Source organism: Gopherus evgoodei, chromosome 13 (assembly GCF_007399415.2).
Source record: "Gopherus evgoodei ecotype Sinaloan lineage chromosome 13, rGopEvg1_v1.p, whole genome shotgun sequence".
Lineage (NCBI taxonomy): Eukaryota > Metazoa > Chordata > Testudines > Testudinidae > Gopherus > Gopherus evgoodei.
The window spans coordinates 4,045,599-4,068,569 of NC_044334.1; the positions used below are offsets into that span (position 1 = coordinate 4,045,599).

A 22,971-nucleotide genomic window follows, 5' to 3' on the forward strand; every position below is an offset into this window, starting at 1 on the left:
TAATGGTGCTTCGACATAACCGACCCATGTTAATATCCTAGGAACCTCCATGCTAGGAGCCTACAGAATATAAGAACTATTCAGGAAACCAGCATCCCAACTGCAAAGACAGCTAGGAAGCCAGACGTCCCCATGAGCACACGCTGGGCTGGGCTAAAGGCAAGGTACCTTTTCAATAATGCGGTTCCCCCCAAACCGAGTCACGAACTCAGCAGGTGAGGCGACGGTGAAATCCCTCTGGAGTTCCAGTTTCTTCTGCTCTCGGCCTCTCTTGACCAGGTGCAGCCCTGACATGCTAGGCCTGAATCAGGTACAAAAAAAATTGCATTAAAAAAAAAAAAATCATCATCAAAGCAAGGCTGCTGTCTAGATATGCCAACAGTTCAGAAGGACAGAGTCAGATTGATGTCAAGCTTAGGACTCTGAGAAGGAATGAATTTGGCAAGCCATGCAACAGCCTAAAACTTAAGATGAAAAACAAACCAACCATCGCAGTAATACCAAGGGTCTCAAAGCAATGAACAGCCATCAGTTAACCCATACACCCCCGACAAGGTAAATGCAGGATATAAAGGATGGCTTTACCAATATGCAGACTCTTCTGAGACAGGACACAGAAGCTGTTTAAACGGTACCCTGCACAAAGGGCGAAGCAGAACACTATTCAGTTGAGAGACATGGGAGCAGTAAATTTAGGTACGCGAAATGTAATTTTTCAGGGCTGAATCCCCTACTCTTACACAAAATGACAGGATATCTTTCATGATGCCAAGTGCCCAAGACCTTGGCTATGTGTCACTAATTTCAAAACCAATGATAAAAGGCAATTGTGATACTAGGAAAGATGTTCTGTTTCTACACAGATACCATAAGAGAGGCTGAGAGCCATCCTGGCATTTGCATTTCAGACCACAGACTCACACACAGCCAAAATCACTGGGGAATTTCAAGACTGTTGACGGACAAGATTGAATGCGTGTGTGTCACTACCATCAGAATAATGATAGTGCCATGACAAATACTAATCTGCTTCCTGCCTGACAAAGATTCACAGATCACACATCGCTGACAACATGCCAATAAGCAGGAGAAACAGGAAGAACCCAGTGGTGACAAAATGTAGAGTCCACTCAACAAATCGACAGAAAGAGCGAAGTCCCTTGCCAAACTTCATAGGTTTATTAAACACACACACATAGAGCTACGGAGGGTGCTGAGGCAATCTTTTATCAGTTAACTGAACTCCATGGGGGAAAGAGAGTCATTTTCTCGTATGAAAGCGTTCCGTTTCCACTGCCAGGTTTGGCATGAAGTTCAGTTAGCATAGTTGCATAGCAAGACCTTTCCAGATCCCATCACGTGTCCCCCCCACCCCATCCAAGATATGCATTAGCGTTTGAGGCTTCTGTAGCTTCAAGACAGATTCAGCACTTGGCTTAACAGGTCAAGTCTTCAGAGGCAAATCTTGCCCCCTGCCCCACACACTCCATACCTCTACCTTGGCAGGAACAGAAGGCAGTGGAACCAGTACAGTTATCCTGCACAGGCAGGAGGAGGGAAGGCAATTTATAGGGAACTCACGCAGAGGCATGGGAACACACCTCTGTTGGCATTTCCCTCCCCCAACAGGTGTGGGGGAGGGGTTGAGAGGTGAGCTGGAGAGATGTATGGCTAGCAGTTTCCTTTTTCACAGATCAGTCAACTTCACTCCCCGTCCCGCTCTCTGCGCCTCCATGATACTCCCCCTGCAGACAGGTTCCCAATCTCTCAGGCTACGCACAGCATCTGGGATTTGGCTCTTCCCAAGCAGGGGCCTGATCTTTGACTCCTGTTCCTTAGGCAGAAGAACAGTCAAAGTTCCACAGGTTTGAAAAAACACAGACCTCTCAAGTAAGCACAACCTAAGCTTTCATTAAAAAAAAAAAAAAAAAAAAGGACAAGTTAGGCCTGTATTAGAGGCCAACAACTGGCTCTCCAAAGAGGGAAAGGAAAAGCTAGCGGCTTAAACTGCTTCATTTTTTGTGATCAATACTATGCATGTTACAATTGTTCAATGAGCTGGGAAAACTTCAAAACTAGAATCCACCCAGACCCTCTGCTGGCCAGGCCTGGTACAGACCACAACACACCCACATCCAGCAGTCGGGGTTGAGATTCACTCTCATACAGTTGCATCTTGTAACTGAAGTGGGCCACCACTGGTCACTGAATAAATCTGGAGCTACCTTGGACGAGAGTGGTGAAGCACATGGGCCAGGGGAGCACTATTGCAAACAGGACATACTCAACTCACTGTGTGCCTTATGTGACAGAATTCCAGCCACACTGAAATACTTCCCAGCTACAGCATGGCTGCTGGAGGAGCTTCTCTTGTCTACAAATGTTGTTTCCACTCTGTTTTGCTATGAGTTTGGAGTTTAAATTTTTGCTTTGGTTTAGATACTGTGCTGCTCTGCGTGGAGGGGAGGCGTGATGTTAGCATTGGTACTACAGTACCAGTACAGGTCATAATGGAGAACAGAGCCCTGTTGTGTAAGATACTGGCCCTACACCAAAGAGTTTATACTCTAAACAGATAAAGGGTGAGAGGAAACAGGGGGTCCAGGTTACACAGCAGGTCAGTAGGAGAGTCAGGAATAGAAAGGAGGGCTCCCAGGGGCCAATGCCCTGTCTGCTTGACCAGTTTCTTGGGGGGGGAGGGAGGGGAAACTTATGCAAACGAGCCTGACACATAGTTAAGACAGGAACATGCAAAGCATGTCATCCTGAGAAGAGCTGCTTCTTCATTGCACCTAGAGCTGGTCAAAATTATTCTCTGTAAACAGTTCAATCAGCAAGTTTTAACATAAACACTTTCAGTTAAATTTTTCACAATTTTCTTCTGTGATTCAACCAGATCTAAATATTCTGAACCTTTGTCCAGTATTCCGGCGATTACCAAGCAGAGAAAATGCACATACAGCCTCAGATATTAGAAATAAGAGAAAAATTAAAATTACAGCAAAGCTTTCACACTAGGAGACTCAGACACATTAAATCTCAGCCTTAACATCTGGAAAGCTATACGTGAACAACTAAAACAGCAAGTCATTGGTGAACGTGCGTACGGTACACATGCCTTGACTTCATTGTTCTGAATACTATTTAGAGAAAACTGAGTAAGAGAGAAAGTGATAGAGAATCATTATACCATTTTAAAATCTCATTATAGCTGCGATACGAGAAGACCATTTATCAAACTTGGGCATCTAAATTAAGGCACCCAATTGTGTGCTCTGTTCTGCACATAGGGACCTATGAGTTGGTCTACACTGTGAATCCCACGTTCTGTGGGGACCCCGTTATAATGCAATAATATCATGACAACTGAAACAGGTTCAGTTATGCGGCACAGATGGGATCCAGTTCTCAACTATGAAAATTAACTGGAATGGGTTACATCATTAATTATTTCCTGCACAAGATGCATTAATTGCAACATTTCTCTGTTGCTGCTACTGAGAAATCCTGACATTTCCATGTGCCCTTTAAAAAATGGGAACATTCCTCCTGCGTTAAAAAGGAAATTAAAGCTGGATTGATACTTGAATATCAGAACCATTGATCAAAAGTTACAGAAACTTTCAACCAATGAAAATAAACTGATGGTCGGGGTGAATCTGTTCCACAGCTTTAGATGGGACTGTCAACTTTCCTAGCAGGTTCCTAACTGCCTCTTATTTTTAAACAGCACTGGAAGAGGACCAACTGATAGCATACAGCCAACAATTCTTTGGTCACAAGTATAAACACCACTTTGGACTGTGCATAAAAATTAGACAATATTAGGGGGAGTATGAAGCCATCACAGAAAACATTCCTAGGTTTTCCCATTAGCAAAACACACAACAATCCGTACATTAAATGTGGTCACTCTTTTGCTAGCAGATCTAGCTAGAATCTCAGTTTGTTTTTCAAAAAAATTATTTTTTGTCTGACAGCATCTCTTACCAACAGAAATAATAAAAAAAAGTTAAATGCCAAAAATATTCTGCAATGCAGAAAAAAACAAAACAAAACACAGATATAACTCACTGCCACACTCAGAAAACTAAAAAGAAGTTGCCTAAGAAAAGCTGCTGCCTTAATCTTCCTAAATACGTGGATTGCTCAATAAATTCAAAATCACTGGACAAACAAACATTCGTTAACTTTCACATTTCAATGAGAAAATAAAAACAGCCAATGCAGTGTGCAGGCGGCACTGTTTAGGGAACAATGCTGGCTACCACTAACTTTCAAGGAGTGCATCTCTGCACACATCTCAACAAGTACAAGGATTCAAACCTGGAGCTATACTCAGAACTAGGAAACTGGTAAAGAAAAACCCTAGAAGCACATCAGAAACGAGCAGCAGCTGCCTGTTTTGCTAAGCAGAGAAACATTGCAGCTGTTAAGAAAGTTACATTCTGCCTTGAAGTCCTGATCCCCTTTTCAAGGTACCCAAGGCAGAACATTTCTTTTGCCCTGGTGCCAACCTTCTCAAACACTGGAAGCACTGAAGCTGGACTCATCCTCTCCCTCCATTCTGGAATTCAATGCGTGATTAGGGTCCCATTGCAGAGTCCACTCCAGGTACTTTCTCTTCCCCCTCCACTTCTCGGTCTCTCTTCCCTGCCTCCATTTCTTCCCCTTCCCCTGGCAGCTAGAGGAGTAGTAACAGCGAACTCTTCAGCAGCACCCTGTGGCACAGATTAGAAACTACACTTAAATGACCTTGAGCCGGCTCCACTCACTTCTCTCTTAAAGCAACAGCAGCTTAGAGCATTTTCTCTTTACCAGATACCTACAGGGGCCAGAGTTTTGTTTTGCAAAATCAAAGTAGGGATGGGGTAGGAGTAGTGGGGAGGAACCCAACTCTACCCTTACTACACAGCGTACGTGCAAAGGCAGAGACATCACCTTGACCTGGAGCCTGAACATTTGCATTTCCTGACTGCGTTGGAGTGCAGGTGTTTTCAATGTGATCCATCAGCAAAGTTAGCCATGGTCTCTGCCCTGAAGAGCTTACAGACCAAGACAATGGACAACATGCAAAGAGGAGAAAGAGAATCAAGTCCATATGATTTTATGGACATAGTCATTTGCTACCTTTTAGTGAATGTTATAATTACATAGACAAATTAAGACCTCTGCCCAGCTTAGCCACGAAATGTTGGTTAAGTTCTTCCAGAAGTGGGTTAGAATAGGGATTTGAAAGATCGGATTTTATTTTTGTTCATGCTGCAATCTATTCCCATCAGCCTTATCACGGCGCTATGTATAACGGATACCTGAGCAGGGGGCCAGCTCATGTCAATGACAACTTACATGCAGGGTGAGAACAAATGCAATGAGCAGAACGGGGCCTGAACTGTCACTCTGGGTCCAACTCTCAAACACACACCTCGCAGGAGTCCATGTCTGACTCTAGATCCCACTTCACAGCAAGCCTAGCCCTAGAAACTGAGGCCTGGTCTACACTATGCATTTATACCGATTTTAGCAGCGTTAAACCGATTTAACACTGCACTCGTCCACACGAGGCGCTTTATATCGATATAAAGGGCTCTTTAAACCGATCTCTGTACTCCTCCCCGATGAGAGGAGTAGCGCTGAAATCAGTATTATCATATCGGATTCGGGTTAGTGTGACCGCAAATCAAGGGTATTGGCCTCCGGGCAGTATCCCACAGTGCACCACTGTGACTGCTCTGGAAAGCAATCTGAACTCGGATGCACTGGCCAGGTAGACAGGAAAAGCCTCACGAACTTTTGAATTGCATTTCTTGTTTGCCCAGCGTGGAGCTCTGATCAGCACAGGTGGCGATGCAGTCCCAAATCCAAAAAGAGCTCCAGCATGGACCGTATGGGAGATACTGGATCTGATCGCTGTATGGAGAGACAAAATCTGCTCTATCAGAGCTCCGTTACAGAAGACGAAATGCCAAAGCATTTGAAAAAAATCTCCAGGCTATGATACAGAGTCCACAGCACAGTGCTGTGTGACAAGCGTAACGGAAAGCCAAAGAATCAAATGGACGCTCATGGAGGGAGGAAGGGGGTACTGAGAACTCCAGCTATCCACAGTCCCCGCAGTCTCCGAAAAGCATTTGCATTCTTGGCTGAGCTCCCAATGCTTGTAGAGTCAAACACATTGTCTGGGGTGGTTCAGGGCATCTCGTCAATTTGCTCCTCCTCCCCTCCCCGTGAAAGAAAAGGGAAAAAAAAATCATTTCTTGACTTTTTTCAACGTCACAGTATGCCTACTGCATGCTGCTGGTAGACACGGTGCTGGAGCAATGAACAGCAGCATCCTCTCCCCTCCCTTCCCCGGTGGCAGACGGTACAGTGCAGTAGGACTAGTAGCAGTCCTCATCATCAGCCCGTGAGTGCTCCTGACTATCCTCAGGTGAGGTCGGCCGGGGGCGCCTGGGTAAAAATAGGAATGACTCCTGGTTATTCCCAGCAGATAGTACAGAACGGCTGGTAACCGTCCTCGTCATAGCAACTGGGGGCTGAACTCCAATCAGACCCCCCCTTTCATGTCTAAAGAAAAGATTCTGTACTGCCTGGACTATCATAGCAGCTGGAGGCTGCCTCCCCCTCATTTTCTCTCACTAAAAACTCAGTGTTTCTTATTCCTGCATTCTTTATTACTTCATCACACAAATGGGGGGGACCCTGCAATGGTAGCCCAGAAGGGTTGGGGGAGGAGGGACACAACAGGTGGGGTTGTTGCAGGGACACCCCCTAGAATGGCATGTAGCTCATCATTTCTGTGGGATCTGACACGGAGTGGCTGTGCTCTCTGGTACACTGGTTCTCTAGTACACTTGCCCCATATTCTAGGCAGAACTGACTATTTTTAGATACAACATAAAGGAGGGAATGACCCAGGGGGTCATTCCCATTTTTGTCTTTGCGCCCCCAGCCGACCTCAGTGAAGGTCAGCCAGGAGCACCCATGACAGCAGCAGACGGTACAGATGACTGATAACCGTCATCTCATCACCAATTTACAATGGCGCAGCAAACAGTACAGAACAACTGGTAACTGTCTCTGCTACCTTGCAAAGGCAAATGAATGCTGCTGTGTAGTGCTGCAGTACCGCCTCTGTCAGCGGCATCCAGTACACATACGGTGACAGTGACAAAAGGCAAAACGGGCTCCCTGGTTGCCATGCTATGGCGTCTGCCAGTGCAATCCAGGGAAAAAGGGCGCGAAATGATTGTCTGCCGTTGCTTTCACGGAGGAAGGAATGAGTGACGACATTTACCCAGAATCACGCGCGACATTGTTTTTGCACCATCATGCATTGGGATCTCAACCCAGAATTCTAATAGGTGGGGGCGACTGCGGGAACTATGGGATAGCTACCCACAATGCAACGCTCCAGAAATCAATGCTAGCCTTGGTACATGGACGCACACCACTGAATTATTGTGCTTTGTGTGGCCGTGTGCATTCGACTTTATACAATCTGTTTTACAAAACTGGTTTATGTAAAATCGGAATAATCCTGTAGTGTAGACATATCCTGAGAAGCACTGACACAGCAAAGTGCCTTATCTGAAGGGCAAGTTCCCCTTCCTGGTAAATGAACACAGATAGGTCTATCTGATTCATTGTTTTATGGCTGGTCTGCTCCCAGCTATGCTGAAATGCTGGATGCTCAGCACTGGGAGGGGGTTAAATAAATGATCCGTTCACCAGATGACAGGGGAAGTTATTCCTACCCATGTCCCTGTTCTCAGGCTGTGGAAGAGGAACAAGCGCTACTGCAAGCAGCCATGAGCACCTTGCACCCATCCTGCATGCCCTGGGGCCTGGATCCTGCACCCACTGAAGTTAATGGTGCAGCATCAGGGCTGATAAAGGATATCGAAGAGACAGTCCTGCTGGCTTCCAAAGACCTCCCTGGCAAGGGTCCTGGGGAGGATCAGCACTCTGGTAATGACCACTGCATGTGACTTCCCTCTTTACACCTAAGGTGGGTGAGGAAGGAGTCTTTTGCTCTAGCAGCCACAAGGGCATGGATCCCACTCACTCCTTCCCCTGCTCCCCAACCCCTCTGACTCTCCACATAGCTTAATCAATCTCACATTTTAGCAGTAGGCAACCCAAAGTGTTAAGACCAAGCACGTAATCTGCGCTTTACTGCAATAACAGCAGCACCATCTAGTTTGTAAGCTGTTTTAATGGTCTCACATCTCATCCATTTGCTAAGCACCTCAAGTGCCTCAGCAAGAGACTCTTTAGAAACACAAGTTATTAATTAATATGTAACAGATCAGGGTCAATTCTGCAGCTCTTGCTCTTGACTGCTTTGTCCAAGGGAGGGTGTGGATTTGATTTCATTAAACACTAGAACTTTTTCTCTCTGGATCTCAGGATAATTTACTAACACCATTTCACTCATCCTCATAACCCTGCCTACAAGTTGGATCACCATCATCAGAAACAGAGATACAGGAAGATGAAGTGAACCTGCCTAAGGTCATTACAGGCAGCTGGTGACAGAGCTGGAAACAGATCCTAGGAATCCCAGCTCCCTGGCCCAGCCACCAGGCCTCACACACCTTCTCCCACCTTTGTAAATGTAAACATTTTCATTCTGCTTTATGATTCTTTCACTATCTTTCCTTTGTCAGCAAAGGAAGGCTAGTGATTGTTTCCCCAAGCAGTGGTAGCAGCAGGTAAAATTCTACCTGGCCATCTCCACGGATAAGAGTGAGGAACACAGCCTGTCACCGAAGATTACACACAAAAGTAATTGGTTTGGGATCCCAGACCCTCACCATGACACACAAGTGAAACAACAGCCTAATCTGAATGACTCCTTTCCTAGCAGTGACTTCTTTTTCTAAGCACGTGATCCAGCAAGGCGCTGCAGTTCTTGGAGTCAACAAGAATACAGGGTGCTCAGCACCTCAGAGGATCAGGTCCAAATTTCACCAGTCAAACACTGTGATAGTTAAGGCACATGCTCCCACTTTTGGGTCACAAGCAGTTCACAAACACTCACATCTGCATATTGTTATCATTTAGAGTTTTAAAAGCTCTCTTACCTCTAAAGGACATCAAGTGAAACAATTCAGCAGCTAAAGAGCAAACCCAACCCCACGCAACCGCTATAATCTGCTGATCCAAATGCAAGGAAAACAGCCCTTTGACTCAAGGCTAGCTCAGCCCCAGGTCACCTTATTGCTATTCCTTAAAGGGATACACTTCATTTACTAACAGCCAGTAGCCATTTCAACACATTCAGAACCCACATGTTTACAAAGTGAAAAAGCAGAGAAATGGTGCTGGCAGGTGGCCTTCATTTTACTCAGTAGTGTCTGAGTAACGTCCCTCTCCTCAGCCCAAAACAGAGACAGTCAAATACTGTTGGAAATTTCTGAATTAAGAATTACTTTTGGTGTAGTCCAAAGACAGGGAATAACACAGTTAAGTTGCACATACAAGGCTGTATTTCTACCTAAGTTTAGAAGGGCAAAAAAGAGTTGAAATTAATCCTGCCCAAATCTCCCAAAGTGATGCTGCTAAGAGAGTGTAAAGGTTTCCCACCCCCAACAGTGCATTGCAAATTTATCTAGAATAATTACAGAAAACAGTTCCTTCAAATTCCATAATGCTCACTTGGGATTAGACTTTCAGACAACATAGGCACAAAGCATATTAACACAACTGTATGCCAAACAACAACAAGTCAGGCAACTGCAGGGGCAATTGGCTAACTAGGCACATTTGTGCATGAGTAACCCACACACCTTCTGGGTATGGTGTTCTGTCCCATCTAGTGGCATTGAGACCACATAGAGAGAGTTAAACGAGTCTGCTCTACAACCTTAGCTATGAGCCATTGGGCTTCTAGCTCATGCAGTAGACGCTCATCCACTCAGCTCCCGAGGGCCCAGGTTTGATCCTACCCACTGACAAGCGGCATCTGTTAGCATTACATATGCAAGCACATGCACTTGCAATGGTGTCTGAAAATCATACCCATAGGTCACCCAAATAAAATTGCAGTTACTGAACAAAACAAAAAAAATACACCATACAGACATAAACTCTAAGGTAAGAGTAACATACATGGTGATGAGCCCCTATATTAAATATGGTCTTATCCTCCCAACAGTGAGAAAGATTCTACCCTTAGTTACCTTCATGCAAAGACATTAGTGAGGGTAACTGAGGGCAGATTTTTGGCCCATGTGGTGACTATTGGCAGTGACAAGATAGCAACATTTGTACAGACCAACAGATTGCGTGCTTGGAGAAGAAAAGAACAAAAAAAAACAACCCCACAACAAGCATACAAGAGGAAAAACAAAATGAAAGATAAAGCAGGGGAGAAAAAGTGGTCTGATTTTAACTTGAGTTACTATGTTTAAAGGGGTACATCCAATGGACAAAAAAAATAAATAAATAAAGGCACATTTCCATCTGATATTAATTGTAACTGTTTAAAAATATCTGTTATAACAACCTTGGAAAGAGATTAGGAGAAGAAAAAAATTTTTTTGCAATGTTTCCTTTGTACTTTTGACAGCACTTTGTGTATAGTCACTTTCTCTCTCTCCTTTGCACAGTCAGCAAGCACGCACACACAATTGTAAAACTACAAAGGTTAGCAGGGCAACTCAGGGTCAAGCTGATTTATCAAATCACATCCCTCATCACAGTCCAGGGGTTAAAATACACCTTATATTATTTCTCTCATTTTAAGTTCCTTAATTCAGCTGAAATCTTTTCCTCATGTCATGTAAGAGCAAGAACTAGGAGGACCTCTCTAGTTGCTGCATCCAAGCTTCAACTCTCTAATCTCTCCTCAGACAAAAAAGTCACGCATTGGCAAGAGCAGGCTGATACTGGTGAAGTCTAGCTGCTTGGCTGTGGCACTGTCGGAGCATGAACAAGGCGCTTTCAGAACTGTGCTGGCACCTCTGCTCCCATGACGTGTACGCAACATATGCGGAGAGGAGAAAACTCTCTGCACAGACACTGAACACAGTTCTTGGGGATACACCACCTCAAACAGCTGCACTGAGTTTATTATTTTATATCCATTTTGGAACCAAATCAACAACATACTGTGTATGGTGGCATTTAGGTCAAAGTAGAGACAGGTCTGAGAAGCAGGATCACAGCTAGGGGCTCTTTAGATCAAGGATCCTGATCCAGGCCCATTTCTAATTCAAACAGAGGTACTAAATTCTCCTTCAAGCTCACCTGAAAGCCCCCTCAAAACCCAAGCTCTGTGTACACCTAAAGGTTTATCATGAAGGCAGTAAATTTGGGCAGAGTACACTCTGCAGTTCTACATTCCATTATTAATCCCCCACCTGCCCAGTCCACTTAGCAATAGATTTAATGCACCAGCAAGGTGGACAATGCAATGCTGTAATATACATAAATAGCCTCTTGAAGTCAGCATAACCTTGCTAATCTGCTTTAGTGACCAGGACAACTATTGGGAATCACTGACAATTGCAAATTATTGAGTGAGGCCCCAATTCAGCAAAGCATAGCATACGAGCTGCTGTGAAGTGAGGCTCAGGTTTAGATGTAGAAAGAGTTCGCAACAGCGCTGGCTCTTCTTTGAAACCCTGGCTAAGATGTGGGCAGAGACTGCCTGGTGTTTGGGGGCAAAATTCTAAAATGCACAGACCAGCAAAGTGGGGATTACCAAAGTTCCACTCAAACTCCAGCACCCCAATCATGTTAACGGAAAATAAAGTTTCCATTGAAAAAACAGAATTTCATTAGAAGAAAAAGAGCAATTTTCAGTAAACCGGGAGTGGGGTGGGATTGGGGTGTGGGGGGGTAATTTTTAATTTTATACACTGACTCCTACTTCCCACATTCCCCCTCACTTCTTTATAAATAGCTTTGAGCAAAAAGAAGCTGGAAACAAATCTCAGGGCTCTTTACCTCATGGTTGTGGAAGAAGATCCAGACTCTGACAGTGATGTTAGCGAAAAGGACTCAAAAGAGGAGGAGGAACCAACACTCATCATGCTACTTCTGCTAGTGACTTTAAAGGATCCAGGTATCAGCTCATCATCAGACGAGTTATCTTCAAAAGAGCCCAGGACAAATTTTGCCATTGCTTGCCTTTTGAGTTGTACCTGAGTGTGTTCTATAAACTGCTCCTGCTTTTCCCTGGAAATGGACTTCTTTAGCTTCATCTGCTGCTTTGATGAAGGAGGCAGAACCTGACATAAAGGCTCTGCTAAACTGTTTGCTGAAACATCTTGTGCTGACTCTGAGGAAGAAGGGATATTTGGAAGTTTGTGCTGCCAAAGCATACTTGCTGCTTGCTGAAGGGCATCCACGGACACATGTCCAGAGGTCGGTGAAGTCTGAGCAGGCCCTGTGGACTGAGGTGGTGTTACAGCCCTCTCCTGCAGTAGGCATGTTGATCCTTTCGAAGGTTTCTCTTTGTTTTCAGAGGCCGCTGGTGGCTCAGGACTAGGTCTCTCGGTCTGCTGGTTAACGGGCGGAGAATTTGCCATTTCGGTCCAAATAAACCATAGCAAAATCAGACAGGACAACAGGGCCAGCAGTACCATTCAGAAACCCTAAAAGACGAAGAGATGCATATGTATAAAGTCACAATCTAGTTCAGCTAATGCTAACAGGCAGCAAGTGGACTGGGACTGACTCATTCTAACAGAGAAAGATTGGCTGGATTCCAAATGCTACCACAGGATCAAACAACACTGTAAAACTTCTGTGGTCACAGCAGATGTCAAAGTGACCAATATGTATCCTCCCAGAGCACTAGGAACTGTATTACAGCAGTAAGGCTAGGAATCAGATCCCCCTTGCTCCAAAACCACGATTCTCTATTAGCTGTTTGTTAGATTAACAGAATGAAAGGCAGCCGCCAACAGCCTGACCTTGCAGACCTCCCTCCTTCCCCCCCACCACTCCCGTTATATTTCTAAGACCCAAAGAACATTCAATAGTGAAAGCAGTCAGCTATTTTATCTTTTACCCAACAAAATCCTTCAGACAAATCTCTTTGCTTTGTCCTTCATTCAGCACTGCAATGTACCTACAGGCAATAGCTAAACTGAAGACACTGTTACAGCACAAGCTATTTTTACTTCCTAAAAACAGAACCTTGGCAAGAGCTGACTGGTACTATGCACTGGAGCTTCCCCTAGATACGCCTAATAGGCTAATACAAGTCAACACCCTGGCTTTTTCCCCACAGAAACGTGACCGTCTAATAAGTTTACGTGACTTATGGAAGTAGCAGATGTGCATTCACTTTGACATTAAATCCTAACCCGACAGCCCCAGTTTTGGGCTATTATGAAAGACCATCTACAAGGACTTTGGTGTAGCCACATTTAGAAAGGGACACCGTCATCTTGGATGGGAAAAATATAAAAAACACATTTCTCCCTGAAAACTGGGCACCCTCTAGTCACTAGTAGCACCCAAGATCACTGGAACTGAAAGGCGTTAGCAGAAAAATTATTTCCCTCTAGGTTTTTTTAAGCTTGTTCATTCTGTGTACTTGACAGAACATTGTGCAAAGTCAATTTTCCCAGTTTCCTCTTAGCTAAAAAGATCCTTACAAATATCAGTGGAAGAGATTGTAACTTAAAAGAAAAATCCAGGTTATATAAAGAGTATGCGCCTACCAGAAGTGGATTTTTTTTAAAAAGTCAATTTACAAAAATGGCAAGGACCCAGCATCCTTGTAAGTGCACCACTACTTCAGTCAATTTCCATCTCATTTGTAAAGTCCTCTGCCTGACTGCTCTACCCAGGCACAGAATGCAAGCATCAGGCTCCCATGGGATTTTGGTCTCCAAAGAGAGAAACACCCAGGGCCAGCTCTAGGTACCAGCAAACCAAGCACGTGCTTGGGACGGCACAATTTAGCAGTTGCGCTCCTGAAAGTTTTGTTTTTTTTTTGCTTGGGGTGGCAAAAACCTAGTGCCAGCCCTGGAAACACCCACCAAGATACAAAACGGTATCATAAGTCTAGCCCATCTGCATGCAGACACAGACAACTGTGTGCACAAGACAAGACACACAGACAAGCAAGTTTCATGCCAACAGCATTTATTTATTACAACAATTCCCCCTGCTACAAATATCACATACCAAGGATTCAGGCTGGGATGGAAGGGAAGCGGGTAAACTGAATATCCACTTTTCTGAAAAGTAGTTACAGTAGAACCTCAGAGTTAACTAACTGACCAGTCAACCACACACCTCATTAGGAACCAGAAGTATGCAACCAGGCAGCAGAGACTCCTCCCGCCCCCCCAGCCAAAACAATAAATAAATAAAATAAAAAAAATGGAGGGGGGGATTAAAAAGATTTGACAAGATAAGGAATCTGTTTCTGTGCTTGTTTCATTTAAATTAAGATGGTTAAATGCAGCATTTTTCTTCTGCATAGTAAAGTTTCAAAGCTATATTAAATCAATGTTCAGTTGTAAATTTTTGAAAGAACAACCATAATGTTTTGTTCAGAATTAGAAACATTTAAGAGTTACTAACAATTTCCATTTCCAAGGTGTTTGTAACTCTGAGGTTCTCCTGTAATTCAAGTAATTGAAAGACTGGGGGGGGGGGGGAGTGGTGGGAAGGAGAGCTCCCCCTCTCTTTTAAAAAGTTTTTCCCTTTCCTCCCCATTCCCCCCTCCCTTTTCCTTGTTTACAATGTTTGTGCTGTGTTTCTGCCTGTTCACCCTGAGTAGGATGATCCCCATAGCTCAGGAGTGGCTGGGAAAGAACTTCACAATTTAAGGGGTTTAGGGAAAGGTCCCAGCAGGTCCATGTGCAGAATTTATTAGTTATCTTTTGCAAAACCCTTGTGACCTGGCATGAATAATTTGCTTTACATCTACACATCCTACCTCAAGGGCCCCCCACGAGGCAGCCTTGACTCCCAGCCTGTGATTCTCTATCATAAGCCACGCAGAGGCTCCACAGGCCCTTGGGGTGACTGGAAAGGATGTAATGTGTTCTGTTTTATGCAAATGATTCAGCCATCCAGCTTGTGGCACATTACAAAGGTGCCCTCGGTATTCTGACAACGTCAGAGGAAAGGGGAAGAAGCCTGCCTTTCTTCCATGCTTTGCCTACCTAGACTGCAAACTCCTTGGGGCAGACTGTCTCGTACAGCTCGGCAAGCCTGTAATGCAAACAAACAAGGCCGCCGTCACGGGACAATGGTCTCCCGCTGCTGTCTAATGTCAAAGACTTTATTACGCTGAGTGTTGGGGCAAAGCTGATGTGGTTTATTTTTAAAACAGGACACACTGATCCTGTAAAAATATTCTGTGACAGCGAATGACTGGTGCCTGGTCCACCGTGCTGTCTGACAAGTTAGCACACTAGGAAGGAACACGGTGTCTCATGGACATTACAGGGATGGGCTCAGAGCTCTTTAGTCCAGCAGGATGATTTATAGTAATTACCTATTAACAAGATCTGACCTGCAGGTTAGCATTGTTATTACTGTTACTATCTGTACTGTGGTAGTACCTGGATGCCCCAGGTGACATCAGAGCCCATTGTGCTGAGCCAGTCTGTACAAAAACACGGAGAGAGACAGTCCCTGACCCAAAAATTCACAAACCAAAAAAAAACAAGACATACAAAGGGTGGGAAAGAAACCAGGGGCCCAGAGAGATGAAGTGACTTGCCCAGGGTCATACAACAAGTCAGTGGCAGCTATGGGAAAGGCAGGCCAGGCCAGGCCAGGCCCTGATCCACTGGACCTTGCTGTTGCACTCATCCTTGCATTTTTGCATTCACAGATGAGAAGGCAACAGACAAGTGTTAACCCTGGAAACAGACCTCACCACACAAAGGCACTAAAATCTGTATGTTAAAGTGCTTATTGTCAGGTTATTCTGCTATGGAGTTTCTGGTAACATCCTCTAAAGCATTTGGTGTTGCCCCTGGAGGAGACCAGACTCCCGACTAGATGAACTACTGCTCTGATCTGGGAAGGCTACTCCTAGGTTCCTATCAACACAGTAGGTTTTCTGTAAAGGGTAATCCAATTAAAATGGTAAAATTCAGACACAAAACAAGGGTCCTGCCAATCTCTGAAGGTTGCTGCCCCGGATCGGGATCATTTTCACATATGATGCACGCAGATGACAGAATAAGGAATCTCTGGATTTGCACCTCAAGACTAAGAAGTACATTTCCTCATCCACATTAGGTAGGAAAAAGACCATACCCCACAAAATACACTAGACCCAGTTAGCTGATTGTACAGTCTCCCATGGTCTCTCCTGGTCTCCTCCTAAACCTGCCTGGCTTGGTTTCCTGCCTGTGCTGAACTGATACCCATCTCTTCCCATGCAAACACACTCCTCTCTGTCTGCTGACACTAAATCCAAAAGAATTAAACATAAGAACAAGACACATGGCACACAAATGGCACAAACAAAACCTCATGCCGTTATTTTATGTAAGCTTCATCCTTCATGTCTCCGCTTTTCCCATGCCCAATAAAGGACTCAATCCCATCAGGTGCTAAGCACCCTCAAACCCGATTGACGTCATTAAGGGAGGCAGGAGTTCAGCACCTCCCACGATGGAGCCGTCTTGAGGCGGGGTATCATCGCCAAAGCACCAGGCCCACCACAGGTGCTGCTGAAAAAGCAGCAATTCCCACCTTGTTTTACTTTTCAAAACTGAGCAGAAACAAGCAGGAGTGAGGTCTGGGAGAAACGCAGGCCCTGGTCCTGTCAACACATGGGCACGTGCTCAACTCTACTCCGAGAGCTCTGAAGTGTAGGATTCCTCAGGGTACCATCCTGCCAGCCCTCCCATTCAACGTGCGTATGGGACGGGTAGGAGGCCTGGGGTGCAGTGTTGTCAGTAGGCTAATGACTCCCAGCTGTCTGTCTTGACCCCATCTGCAGGGGCACTGGAACAATTTAGATAGCGAAAGCCACTGAACAAAACTGTATCCCAACATGTGATGGGAGCCACGCATTCAGTTATTATTACGTTAAGCCACAGTGCTGCGGCATCCCCAGCACCCCTGCTTGTCTGACTTGGATGATGCAGTCAGCACCTCAGCAAGCAACTACTTGAGACTGGGGCATGGATAAGGGCAAGCTGGCTGAAGCTCAGCTCAGACAAGAGGGAGTTGATGGTGGCGGCAGGCTAGGGGAAACAGCCAGAGGAGATGGCAGAGGTAATCTCAGTCCTTTGGACTGAGGGAGCGGGTCCATCATGAGTTATTGGGGTTCACAACTTTGGAGTGATTTGAGACCCCCACCTGCTGTTTGATGGCCATATCACAGCAGGAATCCAATCAGCTTTTTATCACCTGCATTTGGCTAGGAGGTTGTGACCTTTCTGTTTGGATACTGACCTTGCCACTGCCCATATGCCTTGATACCTCAGGATTAGACTACTGCAATGCACTCTACACAGGGCTGCGCAACATCAGAATGATTTGGACATGAAGTCAGTACAGAATACAAGGTGTCTCACTGGGAGCATGTGACTCCCCGTGCTCCGGGATCAGCACTAGCTGCCCAGCCATCTCCAGATGGAGTTTAGGGTGTTGATTATGACCCACAGAGCCCTAAATGGCATGGACAAACCTACTTGAGCGACCACCCCTCTCTCCAGGCCAGGCTGCCATAGCTATGGTCTGCGGTGTTGCTGGAGCCATGTTGGTCCCAAGATACTAGAGAGACAAGGTGGGCAAGGTAATATGTTTTATTAGACCAGCTTCTGTTGGTGAGAGAGACAAGCTTTCAAGCTACACAGAACTCTTCTTCAGGGCTAGGAAAGGTACTCAGAGTGTCAAAGCTAAATACAAGGTGGAACAAATTTTTCTGTGTAAATAGTTAACATGTTATAAGGGACCACTCACAGCTGTGGTTAGCAGGAGCACTTGAGCTGGATTTCTCTCATTCTAAAAGAGAAGGAGAAGTAGGTTGCCAGCTCCAGGAGTCTGGATCTTCTCCCCTTCTTGGTCCAATGTAGCCCAAATTTGGTGAGCGTCTGTGCATGCTGGCTAAAGCCACCTGCTTGGTTGGTTTTTGGAGAGGGCAGAGGGCGTGCTGCTCCCCACAACAATGAAGGGGTAGAAAGGCGTTTCTATACATGATTGGCTAGCTAAGTTCTTGCTGAAATCATTATTTTAATAGTGCTGGGATATTACTGGATTATTGATGATGTCTTACAGCACTTAGAGCCTTGGGTTCTTTTTATCTAAAGCTAAATAAATACCATGAGTAGTCTCATTCTTACAGTAGTAACAGTAAGCATGTGCACCAGCGTTTGCAGGATCTGGGCCATAAGAAGCAGAAAACAAATGCACCCATTGTAATGGCTAGAAGAGTATTACAATTAACAGCTGAAAAACATACAAATGCAACATTTAGGGTGTCACTTTAAAAGCAAGCAGTTTTTATATTCAGACCTGGGCTTTCAAAACTCTAAATATCATTTAAAACATTCAATATTTGATCTTTAAACAGCTTTTGTAGTTCAGAATAACATAATCCATTTAAATGAGGTTGTAATTTATACTGCTTAGTTTAGATCGAAGTAAGCAACATCCAGCCCCATTATCAGTTCTTCTTCATGGCCATAGGATTCCAAGCAGACAGATACAATCCCCACAGGCAAACCATTGCATTACCTCCCTGCACAGATCTGCTTCTATTAGCCATATTAATTTTTAATTAGCAATATTAGTTCCATTACAATTAAGCCACTTACCATCCTATCTGGTCTCTGGATCTTCACACATGCCCTTTGTTTCATGACCTCCACACTCTGCTTTCAGCATTACACAGTTCTTGAAGACTAAATATTTATTGTACCTTGTCAGGCTAGTGGACTAGAGGCTGAGCATCGGAGAATGTACTTGGCAGTGGTGACTGCGATGAATGTAAATTTTAGATTATAACCAATTCCTGTTGTACAAAAGAAGCTTATTAGCATTTAACCAGTTGAAGAGAGTTAATAATCCTCTGGTAAGCATGACAGACAATGCAACAATATATATACTTAGGCACTTGCTATGCTTCCTAACACAAGTTTACCTTAATGGATTCCCAATTTTCCATGGTTTGTTTGAAACTCAGAGCCATGCTAGATATCTAAGTATCTCCAGAACTAGAATGATCTGAAAATATGCAACAGAAAACCCAAACTGCTTTTGTAATCCATGGCCTACACTGAACAGCTCGTCTAACCAAAGCCATATGCACAGAGAGGATTATTTTGATAACCTTTCCATGGCTGCTGGTATTTCCAATCATCAGAGGCCTTAAGGGGTTAAAGACATCAAATGTTATCTGCATTCTTTGCATGGTTTCACATTTCATGGAGTTTCCCCTACATTAAATTTCTCATCTTACTTATGATATTGATATTAAATAAAATCCCCTCAGTCGTTCTGCTTGGAAAACTTTTACCGAAGCCAAGTTTAAAAAAAAAAAAAAAGCCAACAATGACTCCACATCAAGCATGTGGACAGCAGCTATAAATTATTCTGTTGCATACCAAAATGGGATTAGATTTAGTGGGACAAAGGTCACCCAGTGATGCAAAATGAACAACTGTTTAATGCTGAGTTTGTTCCGCACAAACATTTTTTCTGTCAGCCTGCTATAAAATTATATAAACAAATATGGGAAGATTGATTCATTGTGGAAAGTTTTAATTAAAAACACACAATTGTCCTGAAAATAAGCAAAACAGGCACTGTGCATAAAATCATTTGTAGCTATTCTATGGCAGAGTACAGCAGAATTAAAAGTTGAAAATATCTAATTCTTTTAATGATTAACATTTAATTAAAATTATAAGATCAATACCTATGTTTTGGTCTTACTTTTGTGCGTGTATATATAGGCCTATTTGCTATTGCTCCAGGGGAAGTCAGATCATGTCATGAACTGATTTCAATTTGGATTCTGCATCTAGACACTTACAGTTATTGGTAGGTGCAGCATATTAAAAGAACAACATACATGTAGAAGGGCCACTTCCAATAAACAAAAGGAGTCTCTTTTGCACAGCTATTAACCCAAGATTTTTCTGCCTTCATTTACTCAGAGGCCTGACACTGTCCAAGCCAAGAGCTCCCATCCAATTTTTTTTTGTTTTATAGGTTAATTTATTTCACATTAAAAATTTATTTTATCAAAGTCCATAGTTCTGGGGCACAAATTAGTTGGTTACTAATTTTGTTTAGAAGCCTTGCACATACATATGCTACAATTTATAAAGCTGAAGTAGATTTCCTATTCTTGGTGCCAGCCCCTTATTTGTGGTTCCCAGTTCCTTACCCAAAGGCCAAAGTCATTTAAAAATACATCAATGTAGGATTAATTTTTTAGAAAATGTCACCAAATTAATGACTGAATGTGATAAAAATGTTAATTACAGATTACTTAATTATTTATTAAATAATCAAATGAGGAGATGGGTTTTGATTGGCTGTTTTGGAGAAAATAAGTTTTGGATCTCCCCAAGTGACACATCCTTGTGACTGACAGACTGTTCTGAAGGTGCCAGGACATGTCACTCACCAACCCAAAGCTTCACTCCTGTGCAACGTCACACCCCCATCGCAATTCCATATTGGGCACAGAGTTTGAATAATGCGCTGGGTTTTGACAGACCGGAGGTGATTAAACACGTCTCAGGTCACCCAAAGCTACACTCCCCCTCGACCACCAGACTGTTCTGAAGGAGTTGGGACATGTTAACTCTCCCTACTCGAACCTTCATTCTTGAGCAATATGCTGCCACGTGCCACACTCCCATCCCAATCCGGCAAGGGAGGAGGGTTTTGACTGACCTACTGACTGTGACAAAAGGAGTCTCCGGTCACCCCAAGTGACATGTCTCCACAACCGTTAGGTAAGTCTTTCCCCAAACCAAAGCTGTGTTTCTGTGCAATCGTCTGCCAAATGACACATCCCCACCACTCTTCCATTCTGAATAAGGAACCAGAGTTTGACAGTGGGACCATTCTGACCTAGCTGAGGCATGGAACTCCCTGACTTGAAACATTTTCTTTGTGAAAAACTGTGGCCCACGTCACGAGTCCTTCTCCCCCTCCAGATGCACAGACACAGGCATGGGGCAAAGGGAGCAGTGAACAGGAGAGGTTCTGAGGATGAAGCTGTGCATCCCATGCTTGCAGGGAGAGGGACTTAGCAAGTGTTGGATTGTTCTATCTGTTTGTTCTCCACAGAACGTTGTGTGGCTGGCTGTGCACCCCTGAACTGGCCAGCGGAGTCAGGTTTGTTTGTGTCTCAATGAAAGCCTTGTTACTGGGATCCTTCAAACAGAACCAGTGTTTGAAGTCTAAGTGATTATTCCCTCCCTGTTTCCAAGGAAGGGAGCTGAGCACTGAGACTTGTATACAAGTTAATTGCCTGTTGCAGGTATGGCTCTGTACCAAAGATAGCAGATATGAATGATGAAGGAACAACTGCTGCTACCTGCCTTGGACATAGCATGTTCTCCTTTCTGCTGGAGGACATAATAGATTTCTAGCATATAAAATGCAAGCTGGGGACCTTCCTGGAGGAGAAGACATGTGGTCTGGAAGCATGAGTTGCAACCTTGTGCAGCAACCGATAAAACAAAGACTTGGACAACCAGATTTGGAAATCATGGTCACAGACACCACAAAGGAAGGAATCATCAATAAGGGAATTAGTGAGACTATAAACCAAAGAAGTGGACAGGTGATTTGAGACCAAGAGGGGAAAGAGAGCCAGGAGACATTCAACTCAACTAGAAGTATTACAGAATCATAAAAACGTCAGGATGGAAGGGACTACTGCATCCACTTCTGGTGTTCACATTTTAGAAAAGGATGTTGAAAAAATGGAGGGGGCACAGAAGAGTCACAGAAATGGTTCGAGGGCTGGAGGAAATGCCTTAAAATGATAGATTTACAGAGGTCAATCTGTGTAGCTTATCAAAAAGAAGATTTGATTAAAGTGTGTAAGTATCTCTATGTGGACAAAGAGCGGGCACTAAAGGGCTTTTCATCTACCACAGAAAGAACAAGAACCAACAGCTGAAAGCTTGAAGCCAGACAAAGTCAAGTTAGAAATTAGGCACAAATCTTTAACAGTGAAGGTGATTAACCACTGAAACAGACTACCAAGGGAAGTGATGGATTCTTCCTCTCTTGATGTCTCCAAATCAAGAGTGAATGCCATTCTAGAAGAATGAGGAGGAGTCCGGTGGCACCTTAAAGACAAACAGATTTATTTGGGCTTAAACTTTTGTGGGTAAAAAAATCTCACTTCTTCACTTCTTTCACAGGGCTTTTTTCCCCCATGAAAGTTAGTCTTTAAGGTGCCACCGAACTCCTCATTTTTGTGTGGATATCAACTAACAAGGATACCCCTCTGATACTTGGCATTCTAGAAAATATATTTTAGTCAAACATAAGCTGTTTTGAGCTCAGCTACAAGGATAACTGGATGAAATTTGATGGTGACATACAGGAAGTCAGACCAGATGGTCCCCTCTGGCCTGAAAATCTCTCAGTCTATGGAACCCTGTTACTGGCCCTTTTGCACACACAACTTTGTCAAAGTTTCCCTCTCCATGTGGAAATTTCGTGCAGTAGCTGGTTGTATACAGACCATAAAAACCTTCTTATGGAGAGGCAGACAGCCCCACATTATGCAGTAATTCTACGTAGAAATTTATGAAGAAACTTCCCTTCTGTGCAAAATAGGGCCTTAGCATGCAAATCCTTCGGAATGCTTAAATATAGGTGTCACCAGTGATCAGAACCAACAACTGATTTTTTATTATAATAAATGACAACTTCTTTGCTTATTTTATAATTTCATAGTCAAAGTAAACAAGTGCAATGGATTGCATTAACTGAGTACACGTCATTTCATTAATGGTGAGCCCTGCATCTCTCATTACACTCACA

General features: G+C 44.0%; 1 protein-coding gene across 4 annotated transcripts in view; it reads right to left on the reverse strand.

Moving 5' to 3' along the window:
* The window catches only part of ACACB (acetyl-CoA carboxylase beta), an 81,080-nt gene that overhangs the window by 55,313 nt on the left and 2,796 nt on the right, over positions 1–22,971 (reverse strand). For 2 of the 4 annotated variants that reach the window (XM_030582806.1, XM_030582804.1), the window contains exons 2-5: positions 18,765–18,961; positions 11,959–12,608; positions 586–636; positions 169–301 (exon numbers count right to left, since the gene is read on the reverse strand). In XM_030582806.1, the coding sequence (XP_030438666.1) occupies positions 169–301; positions 586–636; positions 11,959–12,599 (825 nt within the window). In that variant the 5' untranslated portion in view covers positions 12,600–12,608; positions 18,765–18,961. Of the gene's footprint in view, positions 1–168; positions 302–585; positions 637–11,958; positions 12,609–18,764; positions 18,962–22,971 lie in introns of those variants that run through there. The other 2 variants (XM_030582807.1, XM_030582808.1) reach the window with 2 other exon arrangements.